The sequence below is a fragment of the Panthera pardus genome, unplaced genomic scaffold, assembly GCF_024362965.1.
Source record: "Panthera pardus isolate Hobbes unplaced genomic scaffold, ASM2436296v1 HiC_scaffold_17, whole genome shotgun sequence".
In the NCBI taxonomy this organism is placed as follows: Eukaryota; Metazoa; Chordata; class Mammalia; order Carnivora; family Felidae; genus Panthera; species Panthera pardus.
The window spans coordinates 140,760,229-140,784,583 of NW_026526732.1; the positions used below are offsets into that span (position 1 = coordinate 140,760,229).

General features: G+C 42.1%; 2 protein-coding genes across 13 annotated transcripts in view; one reads left to right on the plus strand and one right to left on the minus strand.

The window, feature by feature from the left end:
* NFYA (nuclear transcription factor Y subunit alpha) overlaps positions 1-16,858 on the minus strand; it is a 33,711-nt gene extending 16,853 nt beyond the window's left edge. For 2 of the 9 annotated variants that reach the window (XM_053905054.1, XM_053905053.1), the window contains exons 1-3: positions 16,725-16,857; positions 10,389-10,521; positions 5,766-5,912 (exon numbers count right to left, since the gene is read on the minus strand). In XM_053905054.1, coding sequence (XP_053761029.1) covers positions 5,766-5,912; positions 10,389-10,463 — 222 coding nt within the window. In that variant the 5' untranslated portion in view covers positions 10,464-10,521; positions 16,725-16,857. Of the gene's footprint in view, positions 1-5,765; positions 5,913-8,745; positions 8,833-10,388; positions 10,537-16,348; positions 16,502-16,724 lie in introns of those variants that run through there. The other 7 variants (XM_053905052.1, XM_053905051.1, XM_053905049.1 and 4 more) reach the window with 7 other exon arrangements.
* A 317-nt stretch (positions 16,859-17,175) lies between these two features.
* OARD1 (O-acyl-ADP-ribose deacylase 1) lies at positions 17,176-23,041 on the plus strand. Of its 4 annotated transcripts, none has more exons than XM_019457062.2 (6): positions 17,176-17,350; positions 18,129-18,208; positions 18,735-18,879; positions 19,812-19,870; positions 20,898-21,010; positions 22,380-23,041. In XM_019457062.2, exons 2-6 carry the CDS (start codon positions 18,170-18,172, stop codon positions 22,480-22,482), a joined length of 459 nt encoding a protein of 152 aa, XP_019312607.2. In that variant the 5' UTR covers positions 17,176-17,350; positions 18,129-18,169; the 3' UTR covers positions 22,483-23,041. The 4 variants fall into 4 exon arrangements, with proteins under 4 accessions (XP_019312607.2, XP_019312606.2, XP_019312609.1 ...); XM_019457061.2 differs by lacking the exon at positions 17,176-17,350 and adding an exon at positions 17,357-17,498; XM_019457063.2 differs by lacking the exon at positions 17,176-17,350 and adding an exon at positions 17,828-18,036.
* Positions 23,042-24,355: the final 1,314 nt, after the last annotated feature.

Consider the following 24,355-nt stretch of genomic DNA (forward strand, 5'->3'; position numbering starts at 1 on the left):
TTAAATGGTCCATTGCTGTATGGGGCGCCTGGGTGGCTCAGTCGGTTAAGCGTCCGACTTCGGCTCAGGTCATGATCTCGCGGTTCATGAGTTCGAGCCCCGCGTCGGGCTCTGTGCTGATGGCTCAGAGCCTGGAGCCTGTTTCGGATTCTGCGTCTCCCTCTCTCTCTGCCCCTTCCCCGCTCATGCTCTGTCTCTCTCTGTCTTAAAAATAAATAAACGTTAAAAAAAATTAAAAAAAAAAAATGATCTGTCCATTGCTGTAAAAGGGGGGGGGTGTTAAAGTCCTCTACTGTTATTATCAATGAGTTTACATTTGTTAATTGATTATATATATATATATATACATATATATATGTATATACGTATACATATATATATGTATATATATATATATATACATACACACACACACACACACACACACACACACACACACACACACATATATATATTTTTGGGTGTTCTCAATTTTTACCTCAGGTGTGTAGCTGGATTTCAAAACTCCAAACTTTAGGGGCACAGTGCAGACCCATGCTGATCCTCTGGGGGAGGGTCTCACCGTGTGGTAGCTGGTGCTGGTTTGTTCTACACAGGATTACATGATGCTAGGAGTTTATGGTAAAGCGCAGCTAAAAGCTGGCTTCCAGGTTAGCTGCTTTCAGCAGGAGCCTCTGCTGCTATGCTAATTAATGCGGCCGCTCAGTGGCACCCACCTTCTCTTCTGTCCCAAGAAGCAGTGCCACCTCTCCTAAATGCACTCCAAAAAGCGGAACTGTTGCTCCCTGTGCAACCCAGGAGATCTTCAGAGCATGCTGTCTGCTCACAGGCCTCTGCCCTCTTCCCCCACGGGAGAACCACTAAGCCAGCCAGGCAGGATTCTAACAATGGTGTGGACTTTCAAAACTTTAGACTCTTAGCTCCACTGCTTGCAAAAACTTGCAATAACCAGCCCTTCTTCCTTTCCCAGTCAATGGTTTTGGGGAAGAGCTTTTCTTGTGCATTCCCCTGCACGCTGCTCTCTTGCTCTCTCTCTCCATGATCAGTGCTCCCTCTCCTCTGCAGCACCCACAGTTCTTTTTTCCCCCAAATCAACTCTCTGCAGTTTCTACCTTCCACTATGTGGCCATTTTTCTCCCTTTGCATGTGCAGTTCTCTCAGGCCTCAAGATTTCTTAAGTGTTCAGAATGGTTTGATATTTATCTGGCTGTTTTTGAGGGAGGATGCAAGCACAGGGTGCCCCTACTACTCTGCCATCTTAACTCCTCCCTCACTCATAATATTCCTATGATCTTTTCATTTCTGTAGAATTGGTAGTAACATCCTCACTTTCATTTCTTTTTTTTTATTAATTTTTTTAAGTTTATTTATTTTGAAAGAAAGAGAAAACACAAGCTGGGGAAGGGCATAGAGAAGGAGAGACAGAATCCCAAGCAGGCTCTGTGCTGACAGCACAGAGCCCATCATGGGGCTCGAACTCACATCCTGTGAGATCATGACTTGAGCTGAGATCAAGAGCCAGACACTTAACCGACAGAGCCACCCAGGCACCCCTGCCTCCACCACTTTCATTTCTGATTTTAGTTACTGAGACTTTTTCTTTAGTCTATCTAGCTAAAGATTTTGCCAAGTTTGTTGATTATTTTCAAAGAACCAACTTTTGGTCTCATTTGTTTTCTCTATTGTTTTTCTATTTCATTTATCTCTGTTCTTTCTTTCTTTTGGCCAGCCTTAGGTTTAATTCATTCTTTTTCTCATTCCTTAAGTTATAAGGTTAGGTTGTGGATTGTCAATCTTTCTTATTTTTTTTTAATTAAAAAAAAAAAAAACTTTTTTTTAATGTTTTATTTTTGAGACAGAGACATAGCATGAATGGGGGAGGGGCAGAGAGAGAGGGAGACACAGAATCGGAAGCAGGCTCCAGACTCTGAGCCATCCGCCCAGAGCCCGACGCGGGGCTCGAACTCACGGACCGCGAGATCGTGACCTGAGCCGAAGTCGGACGCTTAACCGACTGAGCCACCCAGGCGCCCCAATCTTTCTTATTTTTTAATGTAGGCATTTATAGCCATAAATTTCCCCCTGAACACTGTTTTTGCCATGTCCTGTGAATTTTAGTATGTTGTGCCTTTGTTTTCATTCACCTGTACTTTCTAATTTCTCATGTAATTTCTCCTTTGATCCATTGTTTATTTAAGAGTATACTGTTTGATTTCCACAATTTGTGACTTTTCCACTTTTATTTCTGTTGTTAATTTCTAACTTCATCCCACTGTGGTCAGAGAAGATACTTTATATGCAATCTATCTAAGACTTAATTTGTGACCTGACATACGGTCTTTCCTGGAAAGTGTCCCAGATGCACTTGAGGAAAATGTTTATGCTATTGTTGATTATTCTGTATATGCTTGTCTTATCTAGTCGGCCTATTGTTTTATGTAGTTTATTCCTTTACTTATCTTCTATCTGGTTGTTCTGCCTATTGTTAAGAGGAGGAGGGTACTGATGTCTCCAACTATTATTGTAGAATTGTCTATTTCTCCCCTCAAATCTGTCAGTTTCTGCTCCATGTATCTTGCTGGTCTTTGCACCTCTGTGATCAGAAACAGCAATCAGTGATCTCTGATTTTAGAGGACAAGGTCCACTTTGCTCACCTTGGCTCCTATAAACTGCTCATAAGCTCCTCTAAGACACATGTGCAGCTGCCTGCTAGGGTACTGGGTAGCTGGTACTGGGCTAAAAGCAGAAACTTACTGAAATTAACTTCAATAGAAGTCTATGCCTTCCCCTGGAAGTAAAAAAGTTTTCAATAAACTCCAGAGTTCCAAAATAGTTTATATCAAATTCTGCCAATGCAATTGTTGTATAGGTGGGGACACAGATTCCTGGTATGTCCTGCTCTGCCATCTTCCCAGAATCTGCTACCTAGGTCTTCTTAACTACTTTTCCCAAATACTCAGCTCATAGTTAGTACTTAGGAAGTAGTAGCAAATAAATAAGTAAACAATTTAGTTATCTGAATCTATTTCCTGAGTTTCAAATAGCAAGGAATACTTATTTTAGTCATTAGGTTTCTTTTTCCATCTATTCATATTCTATGCCCATTTTCCTACTGGACTGTTATTTTCGTATCAATACATAAACATTCTTTATGTATTTTGGGTACAAACCCAGCTTTATGTGTTAATATCTTCTGCACACCTGCACCCTTTTATTTACATTTTGATGTATATACGTTTTTAAAGTAGGCAAATCAATTTGGTTTTTATGTCTTTAAAAAAATTCTTCTCTACCCCCCCAATATAAAGAAAATTCTCCAGGAAATAAAGTCTAATAGTTTCCAAGTATGCTTTTTTACATTTAGACCTGTGAATCTACCAAGTATATAGTATGAAGTAGACATCGATTCTCTTTTTCTATGTCATTCTTAAACTACTTCTTCACTGATATTTTATACTATTTTTGTTAGATATCAACATCCAATATTCTTGCCTTTTTTTTTTCCTCTTTCTACTTTGGTTCTACTGTCTTTATCAAGCCAAGGATCTTAACCCAAAATTACACTCAAAGTTAGCATGTATCTGGACATCTGCACCTTTTCTAAGGGGATATAGGTTTCACTGGAATTCTAAAATACAGCATATAGTCAAAAAAAAAAAAAGGTTAAAAAAAAAAGGTTAAAAAAAAACACACAACAAAACAAACAAAGGCTAAAAAATACTCTTCTATAGAATTGTACCTAGAGCTTTATACAGGTTAACAGAAAAGAATTTCTCCAGGATGGTGTGACTATAGTCCTACTTGGGAGGGAAGGCAATGAAATAAATAACCTCTCAAAGTCACTTAAAGGCCAAAAAACCCCCTCATAAAATCACAGAATTTAGAGCTGGAATGAACCCTAAGAATCACCTGATATAAACTCCATTTTTGGATGAGAGTAAGGACAATCAAATGACTTGGCCAAGATCAGAAATCCTGTTTAATGGCAGACTTGGGAATGAAAGTCAGGTCACTGCACTCACAGTACACTATTCCTGGTGTTCTATCACACTGTTTCTATTTGACAGTGGAGAGGAAGGTGTGACAAAGAGGGCTAAGAGGAGGCCATGAGAGGAAGGACAGAAATGAAACAGCAGTATGAAGCTGCGGCAAGCACACTCACAAAACACATTTAAAGCCTCATACATTCATGCATGTAGCAATGTGGAAACTATTTTTAATCCTAACTACAACTCTATCTTGGCAAAAATATGCCAATAGCCTTAAAAATGATCTTACCCTTTGCTCAAGCAATCCTCCCACTCCAAAGAAATTACCTTAAGAATTCAACTGAAAAATGAAGCAATCGCATTCAAACACATTTACAGTAACCTTACTCATAAAAGCAAAAAACCAAAAATAAAGCAAAAGAAAAAAAATTCTCTGAATACACTTTGCAAATTATAAATTCTGATTCATCAAATTGACCAATCATCATAAAGGGATTAAAGGCGGTAAGAAAAACTAAATTATTAATGCGATCATTTTAACTGTTAAAATGAAACAGATATACACAAACCTATACACCCACGGGTGTTTGGCTATTCATTACAGAAATCACTTAGTATGTATTTCTCTGCAAATTATTTTTTACTAAAAATACTTCAATATTGACTACCTCCCCAGCCAACAATTCATCCTTTTCAATAAGGACAAAATATTCCATATATGGAGTATGATGTATTCAGCCATTTCTTTATCCTTATTGATGAAATGAACATTCAGGTCACAAATTTTTTTTTTTTTTTTTTTTGCTAGTACAGTGTTGCAATAAATGTCTTTGTACATTTCCCCATACACAGATGCTCTTCTTCTTACACAAAAGATTCTCAGAAGTGGGGCAGAAAGAGCAACAGTTTATGCTTATGTACTTAACAGCGAGATGCCTTCAGAATTTTAAATTATCTATAATGATGAGTGTTTCCTTTTCCCTGCATACATTCTAACATGGATATAAACTGTTTTTAATTTTTACCTACTTGATAAAAATTACTCTAGTTTTTAAAAACTTGATGCCACAGAGGTGCATGTCTTGTTTTTTACCTGTTTTCGGTTTTGGAATCAGTCTCTCCTGTGGCTTTACCTAACTACTTTACTGATCTGTTTAAAGAATCCGCTTCTATTTACCCTTCCGACATTTTTGGTATTTTTCTTCTTTAATTTTAATCTACTGTCTTGCTCATTTTATTCTTTTCCTAACTTTATGAAAGAAATCCCAGCTTTCAGTTCTTTTAAAATAAAAGTATTTAAGGGTTATAAATTTTGCTCTAACTATAGCTTTACGGGTGTGCAATGGGATTGGACTGAAATTCTTTTTCATCACCTACTAGGTAATTCAAACTATAAATTACTTGGAACGAAATGAAAGGATGACATCCCTGACCAAAAACTACAATTTCCAAAGCACACTGTGAATTCCCTCCCTCAGTTCCCAGAAGCTCTGACAAAGATCAAACCAATGAATTACTTCTATTAAACTAGACTCTCATCCTTTTGTATTCTTAATGGGCTCAAGATCATGTCTCATATGTTAGTCCTTCCCAGAAATGCCCAATTTCTATACAGCTCTGCTTTATATCACGGATACCACAAAAGTAGAAAAGTGACTGTGAATGTAGGCTGGCAAACACTTAAACGTAACATCAATTGTCTAACAGTTTCTAACAACCTCTTCTTTAAGACCTCTATTCTGATACTCTGTTCAAACATTTTTTGCATCACTCACCTGCTGCAAACCCTGTGTCCCAGACACAGGTACTTGCATGATGGTTTGACCTTGTCCACCAGGGACAGCTTGGACCATGATGGGTTGGCCAGTTGATGTGATTAACTGGCCTCCACTGACCTGTACCATTAATGGCTGCCCCTGGACCTAGAATGAAATAAAATAAGAAACAATGAAGTAACATGAGACACAAAATGGTTTTCACCAAAAGATAATCACTGGAATTATTCTGTGGCCTTGGTGGAGGGGGAAAAGGTAGGAGAGACACCAAGGAAGTAAGTCTCAAGTCCTTGTCCTTAAGTTATCTTCTTCAAAAATACTCTGTCTTTGACTAAACGCCAAGTTGAAGACTTTAAGGTCAGATATAATGAAGTATATTCAGGGTCGTCAGGAAGTCTCCACAGATATAAGACATTTATCAGCAAGTACAGGCTAAATCCACACAAACTACTTATCAAAATATTCAGACTATGTATCTCTTGAGACCAATATTCAGGAATAGTTTCTAGGGAAGGCTGGAGAGGAAGCAATGACGGGGGGGGGGGGGGGGGGGGGCGGGGGGCGGGGGGAGTTGATGGTGGTGACGGTGGCTGAGTGTAAATTCTAAATGACCTGGAAGGAATAAATCAAACTACCCAGCAGAGACTGCAGGAGGCTGGGTAGCAAGCAGCTCTGGAAGCTTATGGAGAAGACCCTTTTTCTCCACAGTCTCTCAGGCATAAATGAAATATACAACTTCTACCCTCTTCATCTCACTCTGGGACTTCTAGTCCTATGGTTGTTTCAAGAGCCCACTAGGAAAAGGCCCAGAAATAGCTTCTGGTCAGTTTTCAATCTCTGTGGGAGAATTCCTCACACTGGACTCTGTGATATCTGCATAGCTGTTTCAGTTTTAACAGAAGCAGTGATAAATATGGGAATTACACACTCAAGTGTACCAAAAATCTCCCAACTTTCAAGCTCTTCGAGTAAATGGACTACTCTAGAAGTCAAGGCATTATACATGCTCTGTAACATCCTGAGTCCCAATATAAAAATACCTAACTGAATGCATTCTGGAAACCAAAAAACAAGCCATGTTAGAAGTAAAATGGAATGTTCAAAAGAACAGCTAGAAGTCCAAAACTTTCATTTACAGATGCTATCTTTGTTTTGAGGAATTATTCGTAGCAGAACACAAGACTTTTCACATGACTAAAAGATTCATTCTTAATGCCATTGCAAGTATGTTTAAATAACAGTAATTGGTGAAACGATTAATCTGCCCTAGACGAACCAATTAGATATTAAGGCCCCCTCCTCACCACCACCGCCAACACCAAATGCGTCAGAAGCTTCAGGAACGCTGAAATCCTAAGTTTTATAAACTGTTCAGAGAAATTCCACTTTACTTTTTAAAGGACTTTACAATCCGATTCTCTCATGTTTTCTCCTTTCCTTACCAAATTAAATTCCCTTTGCCACAGTCATGCTTGCATATACTCCATCAGAAAGGACTGTTCTGAATATTTATTACATGAATAACTGAGAGAAGTATTTAAAGTTCTTCAAAATAATGAGACCCCTAGAGGAAAGGTCTTCATCATCTCCATAAGGTGTCGCCATTTCTAAGAAAATCTACTAAGTGAGAAACCCACGTTTTAAGGCACAACTGTTCATAATTTTCTGACTACCCATCATCTTAAACTTCTCCCCTTACTGACATGCTAAACGTGTAACTGATAAACTGTTGGAAGACTCCAAGGAGCCCACTGTGTTTACGACATATGAGTGATTACAACGACACATGCATCAGACAAGAAGCCATACAGTTAAGAGCATGTTACATTCCCATTCCACAAGTGGTTAATGACAATACTGTTTTATATATCAAAAAGATGAAGCAAGCATGAGAAGCACGAACAACAAGCTGTTGAAGTCAGAGGTTCGAACATAGTTTGGGAGCACCTACAAGCTTAGCCTTTTGTGGCCTAATTTATGTTCCGAATGGACTGCAGGGCATCATCAGACACGGTGGCAGGTGTGGGGCTGGGGCTGAAAGGTTAACGTAAAAGGATCGCAGCAAGGGGCATGTAACTGCAGGACGTTGAGCAGCACTAATGAGATGCCAGTTCTGCATTCTAGGTCCTACTTTGAATCATTTCCATTCACTGGAGGAAAAAAGGCAGGGCACTCAAATTTTGCCAATTTCTCAAAAATACAGTCATTTTAATCAAAGTAACGGGCAGACACAGAGAAGACTTATGCTTCTACTCTCGTTTTTACATAGGAACTGGCCAAAACATACCTCCAATTTCGGACATTTAACTTGGCCATATATATATAACGTTAGGGGAACTGCACTGGTTAAGTAAGAGTTCTTATAGTGGCTATAAGACTTGAGACTTCTAGAAAGCATATGCCACCTCTGTCCAACCAAGAGGTATAGGATAGTCTTTGCAAATCTAATAATAAAATAGGTCATGGTTTCCCCAGGAAAGGTAGTGAAAAGGCAACAGTTAAGAGATTAACAAGATTCACTGATTAGATAAACCTTGCCAAGTACAATGATTATTTTGAGCTGAGTTGCCCTTTTAATGAAAATAAAACGCCCTCTAACTCTAGGTATTTTCTGTTCCACTATCACACAAATTCACAAAAGTTTACTATGCAATCTGATTACAGAGCTTGAGCTCCAAACAGATTCTAATGCCACTTGTAAGAATTTCTTCGTGTCACTTACACCATTTCCTTGCCAGGTATCCCCAAAGACACACAGCAGCCAAATTCAATTTTCAGGAAATGGACACTGAGGTCACTACATGACTAGGCATGAAACATGAGGAAACTGGAATCTTATAAGCCTCAAAGACAAGTTAACAGCATCAAAGACATGCAATTGACTTTGCCATTCCTGCTTGAGACCCTACCACAAATAGCACCAGACGTGAGGACAGGAGAAGTTCATGCAGTGCTTACAGAGAATCAGAGAGGGCACCACTACCTGGAGGGTCTGGACTTGCTGGCCTGAGGCGGATGCCACCTGGGCCTCAGTCTGCAACTGGACAGCAGTGACACCACCCTGCTGCTGAGAACAGGAACAGGAAGAGCTTGAAATGTATCAGGAAGGAAATGTATAGGTCAAGACATGAGAACACACCTTACCTCTTACGGGACAGGGAGGGAGTCTTCTTTGAACAGTCCCACCCAGCGGAGGACTTTCAAACTGCACAGACTCCCTATACTGAAGCTCTTTTGTTGTGGGTAGCAAGCAGGATTAAAGATATTAGCCCTTGTCCCCCGAGTGAAACTCAAAACACACTTCCATGACTCAATCATCAAAATAGTTGTCATCATTAACACAAAAATTTTTAATGCAACCCTTCCCCCCAGAAATAAGCATTTGATCCTTCTGCTTATCGTGATTTTAATGCTCCTTCTATTTCCTCAAATGAGTTCACAACCACGAAGTTATCAGGTTTCTACAGCTTTGAAGCTACAATGAAGAATTTCTGGGACTTAAATACAATCACCAGATAGAAAGAATGAAGCAATCACTGTGAACCAAAATCATCTTCATGCTGGTCAATGCTCTCATGTCCCCAAACTAAGATTACTTCTACTTAGCTGGATTACCTGGGAAACACTGTTTTCAGTGATTTAACCTAATATTTATAACCTCTAATGGTTAAGTTCTAACAGAATAAGAATTTGTCCATCAGGGCACTGGTGTGAATAGAGGGCCCTTTGTGGAATCCCCTTTCCTAAGAAGGCGGTTGAAGGAAGCTGCCAGAGCCACAGCAGCTGTGTGGAAGGAAAGCCAGTGAAGGAATTTAAATAATTACTCTTTTAATCAAGAGTCAGTTCTTTCCTTTGATCATTAGATGGTAGATGTCCTACCATCTACTTTTCTCTATTCTCCAAGTTCCCTTTTGGAAACAAAACATTCCCAATCTTGGCCTCAGGTCCAGTCAATGAATGACAAATTTCTTTTCTTCGAGGGAGAAAAACAAGTAAACTTTTTACTAAAAGGAAGCCAGGAATAGAGCGTCAGAAAATGTCATCTCTGTATAAATTCAAGAAAGGAATCTATCTTAATCAGGAATAAACCGGCAGGGAATTCCTTTCTAATATGAGCTTACCCATAAGAGTGGTTGTCTAAATATTAACCTCATGTTGATCTAGAGCTTTTCAAAATAAGCATCGTGGCGGATCGAATCGAAAACCAGTGGATTTCTTGGAAGTGGGCTATCTTGGTTTATCTACTGTGGCCAAAGCCTTACAAGATCACAGGCTAGCTTCATCAAGAAAAGAAACAACAAAACTGAATCCAGAAAAAACGCAAAGTTCCAAATTTCCATCTGAGAACAGACTATTTTGACTTTTCGTAAAATAAAATGGGCAATTTCATATTAAACCAGGTTCCTGTAAAGAGCAAGTTCTATGTGGTTACAGACTGACTACAGACTACAGAGCTCTGAACACATGATGAGAGAAAGCGCAACAAATCCAATCTTCAAAAAGCACTTCAGCACAAGTCACCAGACCTATTATTCCTAAGATCTGGTACCTCTAAATCCCCACTTAAGCAGTGCCAGTATCGGCCCCATCGCTGTGCTGTTTAAAGCAGTTTTACGTCCATACCTGCTGCTGAATCTGTCCAGCCTGCACAACAATCTGCTCTGTCGAACTATTGCTGTTTGCTGTATACTGCTCCATGATCCCTCCAAGTTAGAATCCTGGCCACAGTGAGTTTCACTCTGGAGGTCCTAGAAGACTGCAAAACGCACTCCTATTAGAAAGGTTGGGAAAGAAACTAAGTGAGATTGTTAACAAAAGCCTCGCCAGACGATTAACATTGATAACTTACTGCTGTGCTTCATTTGTAAGAAAACTGGGGAAGAGAATAGGAAATGTTCATTTTGATATCATTTGTATCTACGATTACACGGCACACTCACGCCAACAACATCATAATGCCATTTCACATGCCTTAAAAGTGCTTTTAGTCATTTCTTACTGGCAGCCTTACCTTTCAATACTACCAGTAGTGCAACACTTCCATCTTAGAAAAATACTCCTTAAACTACAGTGTCACTTTGTTGCAAGACCCATTTAACACTAGTTCCCAGGTCTGCACATGACTTCAGAGGAGAAACAGTTTCTTCAATTTATAACATACATTTGCTGCCTGCCAATACTATACCAAAGGGGTTACTCCAGTTCTCTACATATGGTCTGCAATTTAAAACTTCAGGGTTTATTGCTTAGTAAGTCAATTACCCAGACCTGAAATCAACCATTTTGCTTATCAAAATCTTCATTAAGTAGATAGCTCGAACAAAGGCTTAGCGTTTTGCATTTTAATTCAGAGGAAGGAATAAGAAGTTATAGTAATGGCAAAAATGATGTTTACAGATTAAATAGAAGGAAAGTTTTATACAACATATTGAGGCTATGAGTTCCTCTAAAAAGAACTTAAGTTTCCTTCACTCTTGCATTTGAATGCCTAGTAATAGCCTACCCTTTATTATATAATTTTAATTCTCTTTATGGCAGTTTCCAAACCTATACAAGAGTAGCGAGATCATTAATGAACCCCACACAGCCATCTCCAACTCTTACCCATGCTCAATCCTGTCTCACACAACTCGTCCACTTTCCACTCACCCCTGAGTTACTTTGAAATAAATCCCAGACGCTGTATTATTCCAAAATTCTGTGAACACTTCAGCATCTATCTCTAAAGAGTAAAGGCTCTTCTTTTGTCTTTACCAGGTTATCACAATATTGTCTCTACAGTATGATTTCAAACATTACAAAATTACTAAGTCTTTAATATTATTGAATATCCAGGCCTTGCTCAAATTTATCCTTTTCACAACCCTTATCACAGACTCTTCTGAAATAAGGACATGATTAGATAAATGGAAATATTTGAGAACCTTGGATAGACTTGATTCGAAATTTAAAATTATACCAACTGCCAAAGACTAATTCACCTTGGAAGTATGGGGAAGGTACAGGCATATATATATATAAGCAAAATGTAGATAAATCTTTGCCCCAATTTTTCTCTAGGCCTTCATATGTTCCAAAATTTGAATGATAAACTTATGTCAGCCAAAATGAACTGCAGGTTACATAAGCAAAGTGATGCACTACTATCCATAAATCCACACATGCTAGATGAGATTAATTACTTGCAAAATGTCTCAATATGGTGTGAAAGAAATAAAATATATTCAAGTGCATGTGCAAGTATTTAGGAAGAAGTATACTGAGGTCTAACGTTCACTTTGAAATGCATCAAAAAATAGGATGGATTGATAGATGAATGGATAGAAATACCCGGTAAGTCAAGTATGGTACGACGTGAACAGCTGACTCTAGGGAATGGGTATGCTGGTGTTCATTGTAAAATTCTTTCAACTTCACTATATGTTTGGAAAACGTTTGTACTAAAATGTGTGCATAGCCTATTACTCATAACCAAAAGGGTAGGCAGAGTAAGAGAGCCATAAATAAGGACAGGATGACTATGCTGCCACAGCATGATGTTCTGTAGCCATATGGGAGCCAACTCACTCCCCTTGCTCTGATAGAATGCTCACCAAGCAACTATCTAATTTGGATTTACATACAGATATAGCAACAGAGAGCAAATGTGATCAGCAACACAAGTAAACTTGATGGTTATTTCTCACTGCATACGAACAAACTGACTTTCTGATTTTTATACCGGTTCACTCCCTGAGCTAGTTGACGAAGTCAGCTCCTGAGAGATTCTGGGAACAGTACAGAAAATTGGGTTTTCAGCAAGACTAAGTAAGTGCCCCTGCCAGGGAAGTTAATGGTCTTCCCTGAACTATCTTGTCTTTAACTGCAGTACAATAGATTTATGTTTGTAAACTAATGACCCTTAGGTCATGATACAAAAGAGCAAAGGATTCCACTTATATGAAACCCTAAAAAGACCACAATAGCCTAGAGACAGAAAACAGGTCAGTGGTTTCCTGGGATTGGAAAGGGGGGAAGCGGTGAGGGTGGGAAGTTGATTGGGATATAGCATCTGAACTTTTTGGGGTGATGAAAATGTTTTATATATTTTTATTGTTGTGGCGGTTGCATAGGTGTATAAACTTGTCGAAGTTCATCAAAATGTACACTTAAAAAGATTACGCTTTGTGTCTAAACTATACCTTAATAGTTGATTTAAAAATTTAGGATCATGAAGGAATGTCCTATTTCAATACCTCTCCCACCCAAATCCCATTCCCGTAGATTTTTTTCCTTGATCACTAATTTCCAGAAATTTATCAAGTACATGAGCAATAAATAGAACGTTGTACAGATTTCCTTCTTACCTAGTTTATCCTGGCAATACAAACACTCTAATTTAAAGACTTTTCAATCCATTATGCCTTGACGGGTGAAAAAGGAAGCAGTTCTCAGTCTAATTCTGTCTCACATTAATGAGAGATTCAGATTGCCGCATGATACTGAGACTGCTAATGGGGAGAACGTACCCAACTGGCTTCACTGAAGCCATGTGCTCCTATCACCACAAGCTTCAGTTAGCAAAACTGCAATATAATGTGACACTGTCTTTCCTGGAGTGCTTTTCTGCCCAAGCTTTGAACAAAATTAAGTCAGCCAGATCTACTCGGTCCAGCTCTTGATCCTAACAGTTTCTCCCTCAAAAGAGCGAGTGTGTCTCTATTTTGGCGAGCACGAAAATCCCCTTCTTTCCCAATTCAAGGTGCAGAACTCTAAATGTAGCTAACTACTAGGAATCCATTCTATGTGGCTCTATACACATTTTAAAATGAAAATTTCCCAAAACTCAACCATAAGCATGTGAAAAGCCCCTCAAAATTACCATACTTAATAATCACTACCAGGTAAAGGCTGTAACAGTGCTTCCAAACTTTTTTGACCACAATTCACAGGAAGAAACACATTTTCTATCACGAATCACCACATATATCACCGCATACAGAGGAAAAAAAGTAACTGAAACAAGTTCTGTGAATACTTAGATTTGTGTAACCTAAGGTGCACATTAATATTTCCTATTGCATTATAAAAAATTAGCAGCACTACTCAGCAAATTGACTTCACAACTCAGCAAATGAGTCCTGATCTGTTTGTGAAAAGGCCGGAGAAAAAAATAACCGTCCCTTCCCTACTGTCCAAGAGATTTCTGGATTGGAGTTCCTAACTCGCTCCTTGTCTCTACTAATGACGCACCACCTGCGAGACACCACCCTCAAGGTTTCAGAAATAAAAAGAAAACCCCGACGAAGATCCTAACTTCAAAGAATCTTTAAGTTTGGTAAAGTAAAAATCTTTACTGGAACCCTAAGAGAGAAACAGGTAATATGGAGAACAGACATTTCTTCCACTTGGGGACAGTTAAGTCAAGGAAGTCCCTAGGAAAATGTGGCATCTGATCTGGTCCGAAGTGTGAGAAGGATTTATAAATGTGATGATGTGGGAAGGGGTGGAGTACTCTAAATGAAGAGACAGCATAAAAGCAAGGACAGAGTAACTGCAGGATATGAACAGTGGACTAAAAGCCCCATGTCAAGAGAAGAAAGCTAGATGCTAGAATATAGTCTCTTAAAATTCCAGGCAAAGAAGTTCTTCTGCAGACGGTGGAGGCTCTAGAGATGCGTAACACAACAGAGACCAGACTCTATAAACTGCCTTTTGGAAAGAAGTCTAGTGAAAGTGCTTGGTGGTTTTGAAGTGACTAGACGTATCTGTTTTTACATGCCAAGGTTAAAACAATATTCAAAAAGCAAACATAAATGTTTTAAAAAATGCCTTAGACATGGTGCCCACCTAGTAATGTGGACAATGTCCAAGGATTAAATGAAGTTAAGATGACTTAAACATCTTTCATGGTAGAGGTAAATAGTAAATAACCTTATTTACTACTTATCATCATCTTTAAAGATGATTTTAAAAAATGAAAACAAAAAAACCTGTCTCTGAAGTTTTCATAGTGGAGAGAGCGCTGGATCAGGAGTTTTCTGAAACCTACCAGTTGTATGGCCTTAAATATGATTATAAAAATGGGCACCATATACTTAAGACCTCCTCTATGTGCCAGGGACTGTAGTAGGTGCTTGAGTAAAAATTTCTAAAGTCCTAGGAGAAAAATCTCCCTTTCTGCCCCAAAACTCAGCTGCTGTTATGGAGCAGAAGCTCACAGGTCAGAAACTTGTTTTTCCAACCCTGGGAAAAAAAAAAACACATACTTTCAGATTTCTTCCATCTGAACCTCCAAAAAATTAACTGCTTCTGAAAATTCTTATCAAGATATACAGGCACTTTTACCAACTGGGCTTTCCAGCCTAAATTCTCATCAGAACTGCCCAGTGTCCTAGCCCATCCCACCGGGTCCCCCACTTCCAATAGCACAGTTTGGTGCCTCCGCACATGTTCTTTTCTGTGAGTAGTGCTCTTCCATTCCTTCCTGTCTGCAGAAATCCCATTGTCCTCCAAGGCCAATGAAAAGTGTGGTAACACTGAGTCTTCCACTGAGGCTGTGGGTAGCTCACACATCAGTACTTTACAGAATTGAACTTGGCCTCATTGTACCGTTAGGATTAATTAGTCGTTCGCTTGTCAATCTCCAGCAGGGAAGTAAGGTTATTTACTATTTACCTCTACCTAATTCCTCCCCAGCACACAGATCGCTGCTTGGTACAAATTAACTGCTAGTGACATGGCTGTCAGCATTCTTCTTCTCACCCTAACGAAAATCCCACAACACTGTGAAGTTTCTACAAATATCCGCTTACAAAACGTTAACGTGAAGTTAGAAAGTATACAAAAGTAAATAAATCAAAAGATGCCCATGGACTGAGCTAATGGGTCAAGCCTGACACATTCAAAGGGTCACAAAAAGGTGAAAGGAAAACAACAACAACAAAAGAATTCTACATTCCCGAAGAAAAGAGAGTTCACAGGATGAGCAATGGAGAAGACTACTGATGTGAGAAACAAGAGTTGCTCCGGGAAAAGGAATGAGCAGGGCTGGCAATCTTCTAAGAGTGACGCTCCAGGCACCGAAGGGGCTGGCCAGCTGTACAGCCAGGACAAGAAAGGGAGACCGCTTGGTCGGACTCCAAGACGGAGGTGTGCGGTTCTGCCCCGGCGAGCGGGGCGGGGAGGAGAGGAAATGACGAGCCAAAAGGGGGTGGTAACGGCGGCGGGCCGGAGACCCAGGCCGAGCGTGCACAGAGGAGGGGCGCGTCGGGGCAGGAGGGTGGGCGCAGTAACCGACCCCCTCCCCCGACCCGGGAGACGGCGGGGGCGGGCCTGCAAGGCGCCGAGGCGGGGGCGGGCCGGCTCCCTCTCCCCGCCGCTCTCCGGGCCCCGTGGCCGCGGCGCGTACCTTCCCCAGGCCTCAATCGCGACCCAGGTGGGCTGCAGACAGGCAGACCCAGCTCTCGGAAGGCTGGGGATCGCGGGCCCTAGCGGGAGATTTCCTGTCCCGAGGGCCGCAGCGTGGAGGGTGCAAGGGAGGGCTTCAGTATGAAGCCCGAACGACCTGAAGGAGATCGCCAAGGCCCCGAGCGTGTGTGCACCTGCGTGTATGGGCGTTCGTGGCAGGCAGGCCCGCCAACCCCGAGCCTGTGGCCTAACAAATTGGGCCTAAGGGCCGGGAGAATGCGGACGCATCCCCAACTGGCACAGCCACCCAGCAAGGGTCTGGACCCAGAGGTGCTCGCTCCCGAGAGCGCCATCCCCGCGCGGGGCGGCCCCCTGCAGGCCTCGGCCGGGAGTGGCCCGGGGCGCTCACAGGCCCTCGGCCGGGGCCGCCGGCCGCCCCGCTCGGCTAGGCTCAGCTAGACTCCCGGGGCTCGACGGGCGCCTGGGCCTCTCCTGAGTGGTCAGCGAGACCCGCCAATCGGGGCGCTGGGGCCGGCTCTGGGCCGCTGGATATTGGCTCCTCACACTCACCGTGCCTCGCTCCCCCGGTTCGCTGCCCGCGCTGATTGGCTCCAGTACCGGACCCCGAAACCCAATCAGAGGCTCCAGCCGCCGCTGCCGCCGCCACTGCCGCTGCCTCGCAAAATGGCGAACCCGAACAAAGGGGAATCGGGCCTCCCTCCAACCGCCTCCGCGCAGGCGCCCCTGAGACCACGCCCCCTAACCCCAGCATCTGGTTCGCCCCACCCCCAGTTGAGGGAGCATCGCGCAGGCGTTCCCTGGAGCCACGCCCACTTTCCTGATTCGACACCATCTCCAGCAGAAGGAATACGCAGGCGCCTTCTGGACGCGCCAGATCCTTGAACTCAAACACCGCCCTTAAACATAGTACTACGCAGGCGCTAACTATCTTCTTTGCCAACTGCCCACCCCCTTCTCTGCGGTGGCTGGAGACACACCCCTGGGGCTAAGGCGCAAGCGCCGTTCTTCCCCACTCGCGGCGGGCTATCTCGTTACGCATGCCCGGGCGGCGGCGGGACTTTCCACGGATTTTACCGCCGGAAGTTCGGCGGCCATTACCAAAGAGTGCGAGTTCGGCTGGCTTGCTAGAGAGGCTTGTTTCCGCCCCGCTCCCGGGTGGTGGGCGGCCATTTTAGGTGCGTGCAATTAAGGGCTGTGGCTGGATTGGTTCTGTGTCTGGGTTCGTCCGCTGCTTCCCACCTACCAGGGCTGGATCCGGAGCCCTTCCCCGCGGGGCGGGACTTCGCAACGGCCGACTTCTTTCCAGGTGGAAGGGTAACCCCGGTATGTTGGGGCTTTGAGGGAGCCTTCTCTCTCCTTCCCACGGGACCCTAGGACAGGCCCTGTTCCTTCGCTGACCTGCCCTAGGGTGGGAGACAGAACAGGAGGCCTCTCTAGACTCCTTCCCCGTCCCCCCCCACGAGCAGATGGGGGCGAGCCTTCCTTGAGAGGCCTCCTTCCCTCTCCACGCCTGCGGTTCGGCGGTACAACTCCCCTGGTCCAGACACTCCTCGGTTGCTCAGCGGGACTGTGGCCAAGTCCCTCCTTTTGTCTCGTGTGCCAGACCCACTGGGGAAGTACTTTTGGTTTTGCAGAGAAGAGACAGTCCTGAATCCGCCTTGCCCGGGCGCGGAAAAAGGAGGAGACGAGTCGTAGGGACCGCCTTTACTTCCCCTGGCCGAGCGGGGCGCCCCCAAGGAAAGCGCGAAATGCGAGCGGGGCCCGGCCGCCTCCAGACCTAGCCATCCTTCCTCATTCTTGCCCCGGAAGAATTTTGTATTACTTTCTAGAGCCTGAACGAACTCCCATTCAGCGATAAATGGTGGGGGAAGAAGACTACCAAGTGGGTGGTCAGGGAATTTGAATATAATATGTTCAGGCTGCCTAAGCGTTTTTCCTTTTCCCTTCTCGTAGCTGAAGAAACACCTAAGTTCTGGAAATAGCGACTCAGTATCATGGCCGGCAGCCCTAATGAAGATCCAGAAGGAAGCAGAGTGCGTAACAACTATTAACTTATTGGTGAACTGAAATTCAGAATAATTAAGGTCAAAAGCATAAACACTTTAATTAAAGCCATAATTGAATTGTCTTCCTCCCTCCCCAGCTGATTTGCTTCAGAAAGGCTGATACAGTACGAGGCAGAGATCATGATCACTTTTCTCTTACACATGCTTTAATTTGTTGTAGTTAACTCCTTAAATTCTGCAGCTTTGGTTTTATTTATTTTTTAATGTTTATTTATTTGTTTTGAGAGAGAGCGCGTGCGCACGGGTGCGCATCCCAAGCAGGCTCCACGCTGTTTTTGCAGAGCGGGGCTCAGTGTCAAATCATGAGGTCATGACCTGAGCCGAAATCAGGAGTCGGTCTCTCAACTGACTGAGCCACCCAGGTGCCGCAGCAGATTTGGTTTTAAATCAAGGAGGGGCAGTGGTGGGAAACACAATAAAGGAAAATGAAAGAAATATCTTAGTGTTTTTCTGTATCAAATAAAACCTTTCTTTCCCCTTCTTCACATTTTAGATCACTTATGTGAAAGGAGACCTTTTTGCATGCCCCAAAACAGACTCTTTAGCCCACTGTATCAGTGAGGATTGTCGAATGGGTGCTGGGATAGCTGTCCTCTTCAAGAAGAAATTTGGAGGGGTGCAGGAGCTGTTAAATCAACGTGAGTTTTGAAAAACAGCTTTACTCGTCCGCCTTGGCTAGATGGTCTTGATCACCTGTTACATTTTAATTATTAGACAGGATATACATGCAGTGGTTCCCAACCACTGAGAACTTGAACTCTTCAGATTAAGGTTTTCCTCTACAAAAATGGCCTACAGTTTGGGTCTTCATCACACCAAACTTGAATTCTCATAAACGTTTCTAATCTCTTCCTCTGTCATAAAACTTTGTTGATATTACTTCAGTTTTCTGAAACTTTTAATAACGGAAGTGCTTAACAAAGTCCATAGGTGTTAACTAGGCATTCAAGATTCTGTCTACCCATATTTTACTTACTCCTCAAAGAGGAGTTTAAAACCTCTTCCTTACGGATCGTTCCCATCACTTTACCAGTGATTTTAAACCAGAGACAGGAGTTAGAATCACATGCAGAGCTTTGGCAATAGTTGCTCAGATCACGGTCCAGGCTTATCGGGTCAGAGACTCCACTGGTGATTCCATTAAAAGTTTATACTGCTTTTTATTGTAGTTCTTTGTAAACGGGACACCTTCCCTTCATTGAAAGCTCTTCACCAATTAGGAACTTTTACACATCTCTGTGCTCCATAATGCTTAACACAGTAACTCTTTATATGTAAAAGAAAAAGTTATTAAAAGTTTTTTAAGTGAATAAGTAAGGGTTTATTTGAAAATATGGACAGGACGGGATAAGAGGAAAACAAGACTGAGAAAATGGATAAGAAAGCTGGAAGTTAAGGAAGGCTGATAAGAAACAAAGTGTTAACAGAGACCCTAGGTTTCTTCAGAGTTGAAATTATTGTTTAGTACTAAAGTCAACTCAAATCTGTAAAGATTTTATTTTAAATTGAAGAATGCAAATCGGTGTTGTTTTTTTAAATACCTTTCTACTATTAAATAACTTTTTTGTAGAAAAGAAATCTGGAGAAGTGGCTGTTCTGAAGAGAGATGGGCGATATATATATTACTTGGTAAGATGAGGGTCAGTTCTTACGGTGTTCTAAGGACTGGATGTGGGCTGCTGCATTTGTGTTGCTCGTGATGTTCCGTTCTAGACAGACAAAGATGGCCACAACTTCTGATCCATGCCAGCTCAGATCCAGTGGTGGTGGCTATTGGGAGCACTGCGTTAGAAAGGAGCACAAGGCTGCCTCCCAGCTCCACTGTGACAACTACCAAAAGCCTGTGTTCTAAGACTTGGAAAAATTAGGGATGTCCCCCGTGCCTTAATTCTTTCCTAATTATGGTGAGATAGAAACATATCTCAAAAGATGGATATCCCAAAGGAGTTTTTCTTTTGTTCTTCCCTCTCAAATGCAGTGCCTAGTATTACTTAGCTCTTTTCCTGCCTTCTGCCTCAATGTGGGATTCTTCCACTGTCCATATGTCCTTTAGGCCCTGGAAGGAGTGTGGCTGCTTGGTGATGGTGCTGAGCGACTTAGAGCAGCCAACCCACTACAAGTCTGATCTGGATAGCACACTGAACAGGGACATGCCTTAAGCCCTTGGGATGCTGTCCTTAAGGTCGATGTGACTTCCAGTCTTGTTTGGAACACTACCAGTTTCTTTTTGTTCTTTATAGAGAAATGAAAAGCAAACAACTGTGGTTTCTAAATAAATAGACTTAACAGGAAGTTTTTAGGTGGTATGGGTTCTTTCTTGTTACAGATACATTGCTTATCTTTTGGAAGTGGCACAGAGACTTTGACCTACCTTGTTTAAAAACAATAGACAATAGGCACGGCCTGCTAATCTCCTGGGCTTCTTGGGAAAAGGAAAAGTTATTACATGGTGCTCTCTGGGTTTCTCAGGCCCTGTTTAGTGGATTTTCCTGAGGGCCTCCCATAACTGGAAGGGACAATATGAGATTTGTCCTGCTCTAATGAATTATGAAAGTATATAGTTTTTTAATGATCAGGATGTTGTGAGAATGTGATAGCTTTTCTTTGGCTATCATTTTGGACTAATGGAAGTTTTAAATTCATTCTTTGTACTCAGATTACAAAGAAAAGGGCTTCACATAAGCCAACTTATGAAAACTTACAGAAGAGTTTAGAGGCCATGAAGTCCCACTGTCTGAAGAATGGAGTCACCGACCTCTCTATGCCCAGGCAAGGAAATCCAGGGCCCCGAATGAATACTTGTAATCGAGTGGTGACATTTGCTGTCTTACCGGGAGACAAATGACTTGAAACCCTAACTCAAAATACAGGCTTAAAAGTGGACAAATTTAAAAGCTTTTTAACATCACCAGTGAACCAGTTGTCAGACCTCAGGCCACGTTTTACCCATTTCTTAGCCTGTGTTGAATGAATCAGAATAATTAAAACACACAGCCTGCTTAGTCGGGAGGACATGTTGTTGAGTCCTCTCTGTTGAATCTGGACATCTTCTATCTAAGGCTGAGACTCTGTTCTTGAAGGAGTAAAAGCTTAAGAGCCAAATCTGAGCAATTGTGATTTTCTTCTGGGCCACTTCAGGTATCCCAAGCCCGTTAATCTGGTACAGAAAAAGTTGTAAATTATCACTGCCTTCTAATCTGCATGCTTGTTTTGTAGTCCATGTGGGTAGTAGCCAGAGGATACGTCACTTATGTAATGTCTTAGACCCTAGCTATTGGGAACTTAAGGGAATGACATTGGGGGTTCAACATGCTCTTTACTTTCATTTTAGGAAATAGGCTTGGGGTCATTTCTCTTCCTGTCAGTCTAGTTTTTAGTCAGTGCTGACCATGCATGCAGGTTTGTTCCAAGCTCCACGTTAACTATAAATGTGGCTACAAGGTCCCTCATCTTACCTTGGGCTTTAATGTATTCATGTCTTATGTATCAGAAATTGTTGGGTGTTTTTATCACAGTTTTTTCAGGGATTTAATTATGTGAAATTAGCAATGTTAAGTCTTCTTTTTTTTTCCTGTAGGGATATTGAGGATCAATAAGGTAACATCTTAGAAGAAAGGTGCCAGGTAGTAGTAGAGTTTTATGGGCTGATTGATGTTTCACCAGGGTGTTGCAAAGACTGAAATGCAATCAGCTCAGGACTTCCCGACATTTTGTTTTGATTTCCTTTTTGCAGAGATCCTGTCCTTTGTCCTTCTTTTTACCTTCCTTCACCTTCCATTCCTTTATCATAAGCGTATTTTAAAAATACCAGCTAGTTTTTATCAATAGATCTAGAACGATAGTGAGGTTCCCATATCACCGCAGTTATACATTTTCTAAATGTAGCCTCAAACAATTGAGAAGTGGTACCTTATTAGGCAAAAGAGAAGTGACAGCTATTGGATGTTGGGGCTGTCTAGGAACAGCCTTAGGTGACTCACAACAGGAATTAACTTGCGGACTCCTGCCATAGCTGCCTAGGTGTGAGGCCAGATCATTTGTCTTTTTGCTTTCAGTGGGTACAGCCTAAGGGAAGTGGAAAGAAGTGACTTCTCAGATAGCTTCACCACAACCAGCGGAGATGTTTTGTCTTTTTCAGGATTGGATGTGGTCTTGATCGTCTGCAATGGGAAAACGTATCTGCAATGATTGAGGAGGTGTTTGAAGCAACAGACATCAGAATTACTGTGTACACACTCTGAACAGACGGGCGCTTTGGATGTGTCCACATTCTCCTGTTTTAACCCCTACTGGACCATAGCACTGGGTGAACTGGCCTATTTAAGTCCTCGGTCAGGGGAAGTTTCATGTGAAGTAGTCTGTGTCACAGGCCAGACTTGGGTTGCTGTATTCTCATGATTGGACTGGAACTGTGGAGGAGGGATTGCTTGGGAAATGTTGCTGTGATGTTTTTTGCAAGAAGGTAAGGAGTAGATGGCCTGATAGGAGGCAAGGAAACCGGATGTTGGGCCTCTGACCCGTTTTCTCCGGGATGCTTCCTGACTTGTTTGGCTTGCCACTGGGTGGCAGCATTGATTATACTTCTCTGCTGTTTAAGAGAAATTTCAGGAAGGATGAACATTTCAGTTAATTTTCCATCTTTTGTCATTTGTGAGTTTGCTTAGTGTTAATCTAATGTCATGTTCATCCTAGGAGAGAGTGATGGGTTTTGTTTTGTTTAAATTACAAAGATGAGTGTTATGTTGTTAACAAGATATTTGTGGTGACAGAAATGGAAGAATAAATATCTTTTCTTTTGGGGTCTAGTGAGGTTCTGTACACACATCTGTTGTTCTGGACCTGGGTAATGGAAGATTTGCCTGAAAATTAATTGGGAGAAATCAGACAAAGGGTCCAGGGGGAAGAGCAGCAAGGTGAGAAGAAATCAGAATGGACAAGAACTGTGGGTCAGTATTTCTGGAAAGGAGGGTTTAGAATCCCTTCCTGGTGAACTCTTTCTTCTTCCACCACAAAGCTTCTGTGACTGAACGTGTATGAATTCAGCCATGAAACAAATGAGGTAACATATAGTAAATGCCTGCTGAATTGCTCAGGGCAGAGTAATGACTCAACAAATCAGCGGCTCTCAACAAAATCCTTATGAATCTTTTTAAGAAAAAGGCCCACTTCCTTCAGAAATTCTAGTTTGGTAGTTTGGGGTGGGGTGGAGGGCTGGCTATATTTCTTTGTGCTTTTAAGCAGCAGAAGGTTATGGTGTGCAGCCAGCTGGGATGGAGAATAGTAAATATTAGTCCCCTTTTCTTTCTAAGCTAAGAGAGCACCACTTTATCCACTCCTGTGCTCATGGTGAAAGAGTATGTCCCCGGATTCAGTATCAAAGATGTTGGGAAAACTCGTGGAATTTTCTGTTTTACCGTTACTATGGTATTAAAAAAAGGGCACCTGGCTGGTTCAGTCAGTAGAGCATGCAGCTCTTAATGGCAGGGCCTTGCATTCAAGCCCCACATTGGGCATACAGCCTACTTGAAATAAAAAAAATTAAAGTTAGGGGTCCCAGGGTGACTCAGTCAGTAGAATGTCCCGACTCTTGGTTTTGGCTCAGGTCATGATCTCATGGTTCTTGGGTCTGAGCCCCATATCACCACGGAGTCCGCTTGGGATTCTCTCGTTCCCTCTCTCTCTGCCCCTCCCCCGCTTGCATGCTGGCTCTCTCGCTCTCTCAAAATAAATCAGCTTTTTTTAAAAAGTTAAAATAGCGAGACCAACTATTGATTTTCTCCCTAGAGTGAATTCTGGGTCTGTCCTGGGACTTGCTGCTTACTCAAGATAAAAGAACTGGTTTTCAGAAGGGAGTTGCTGAAACACTATGGAAACACCAGTTAAATATAATCTTTGTACTTTAGACTCGTGTTCTTATCACACTGCAGCCTGATAGGAGGCAGCAGTTTCAAAAAGTACTTCACTTTTGTATCTCTGGAACAGACAAGTTCATGTTGTTGGGTAGGGGTAGTGCAGGGCCAAGTTCATTGTTAGGCTTTCTTGAAGCTTCACTTCTGTCCACATATGGTAAAACCGAAGGGGGAAAAAGAAATGTCTAAATACACAACACAGAGA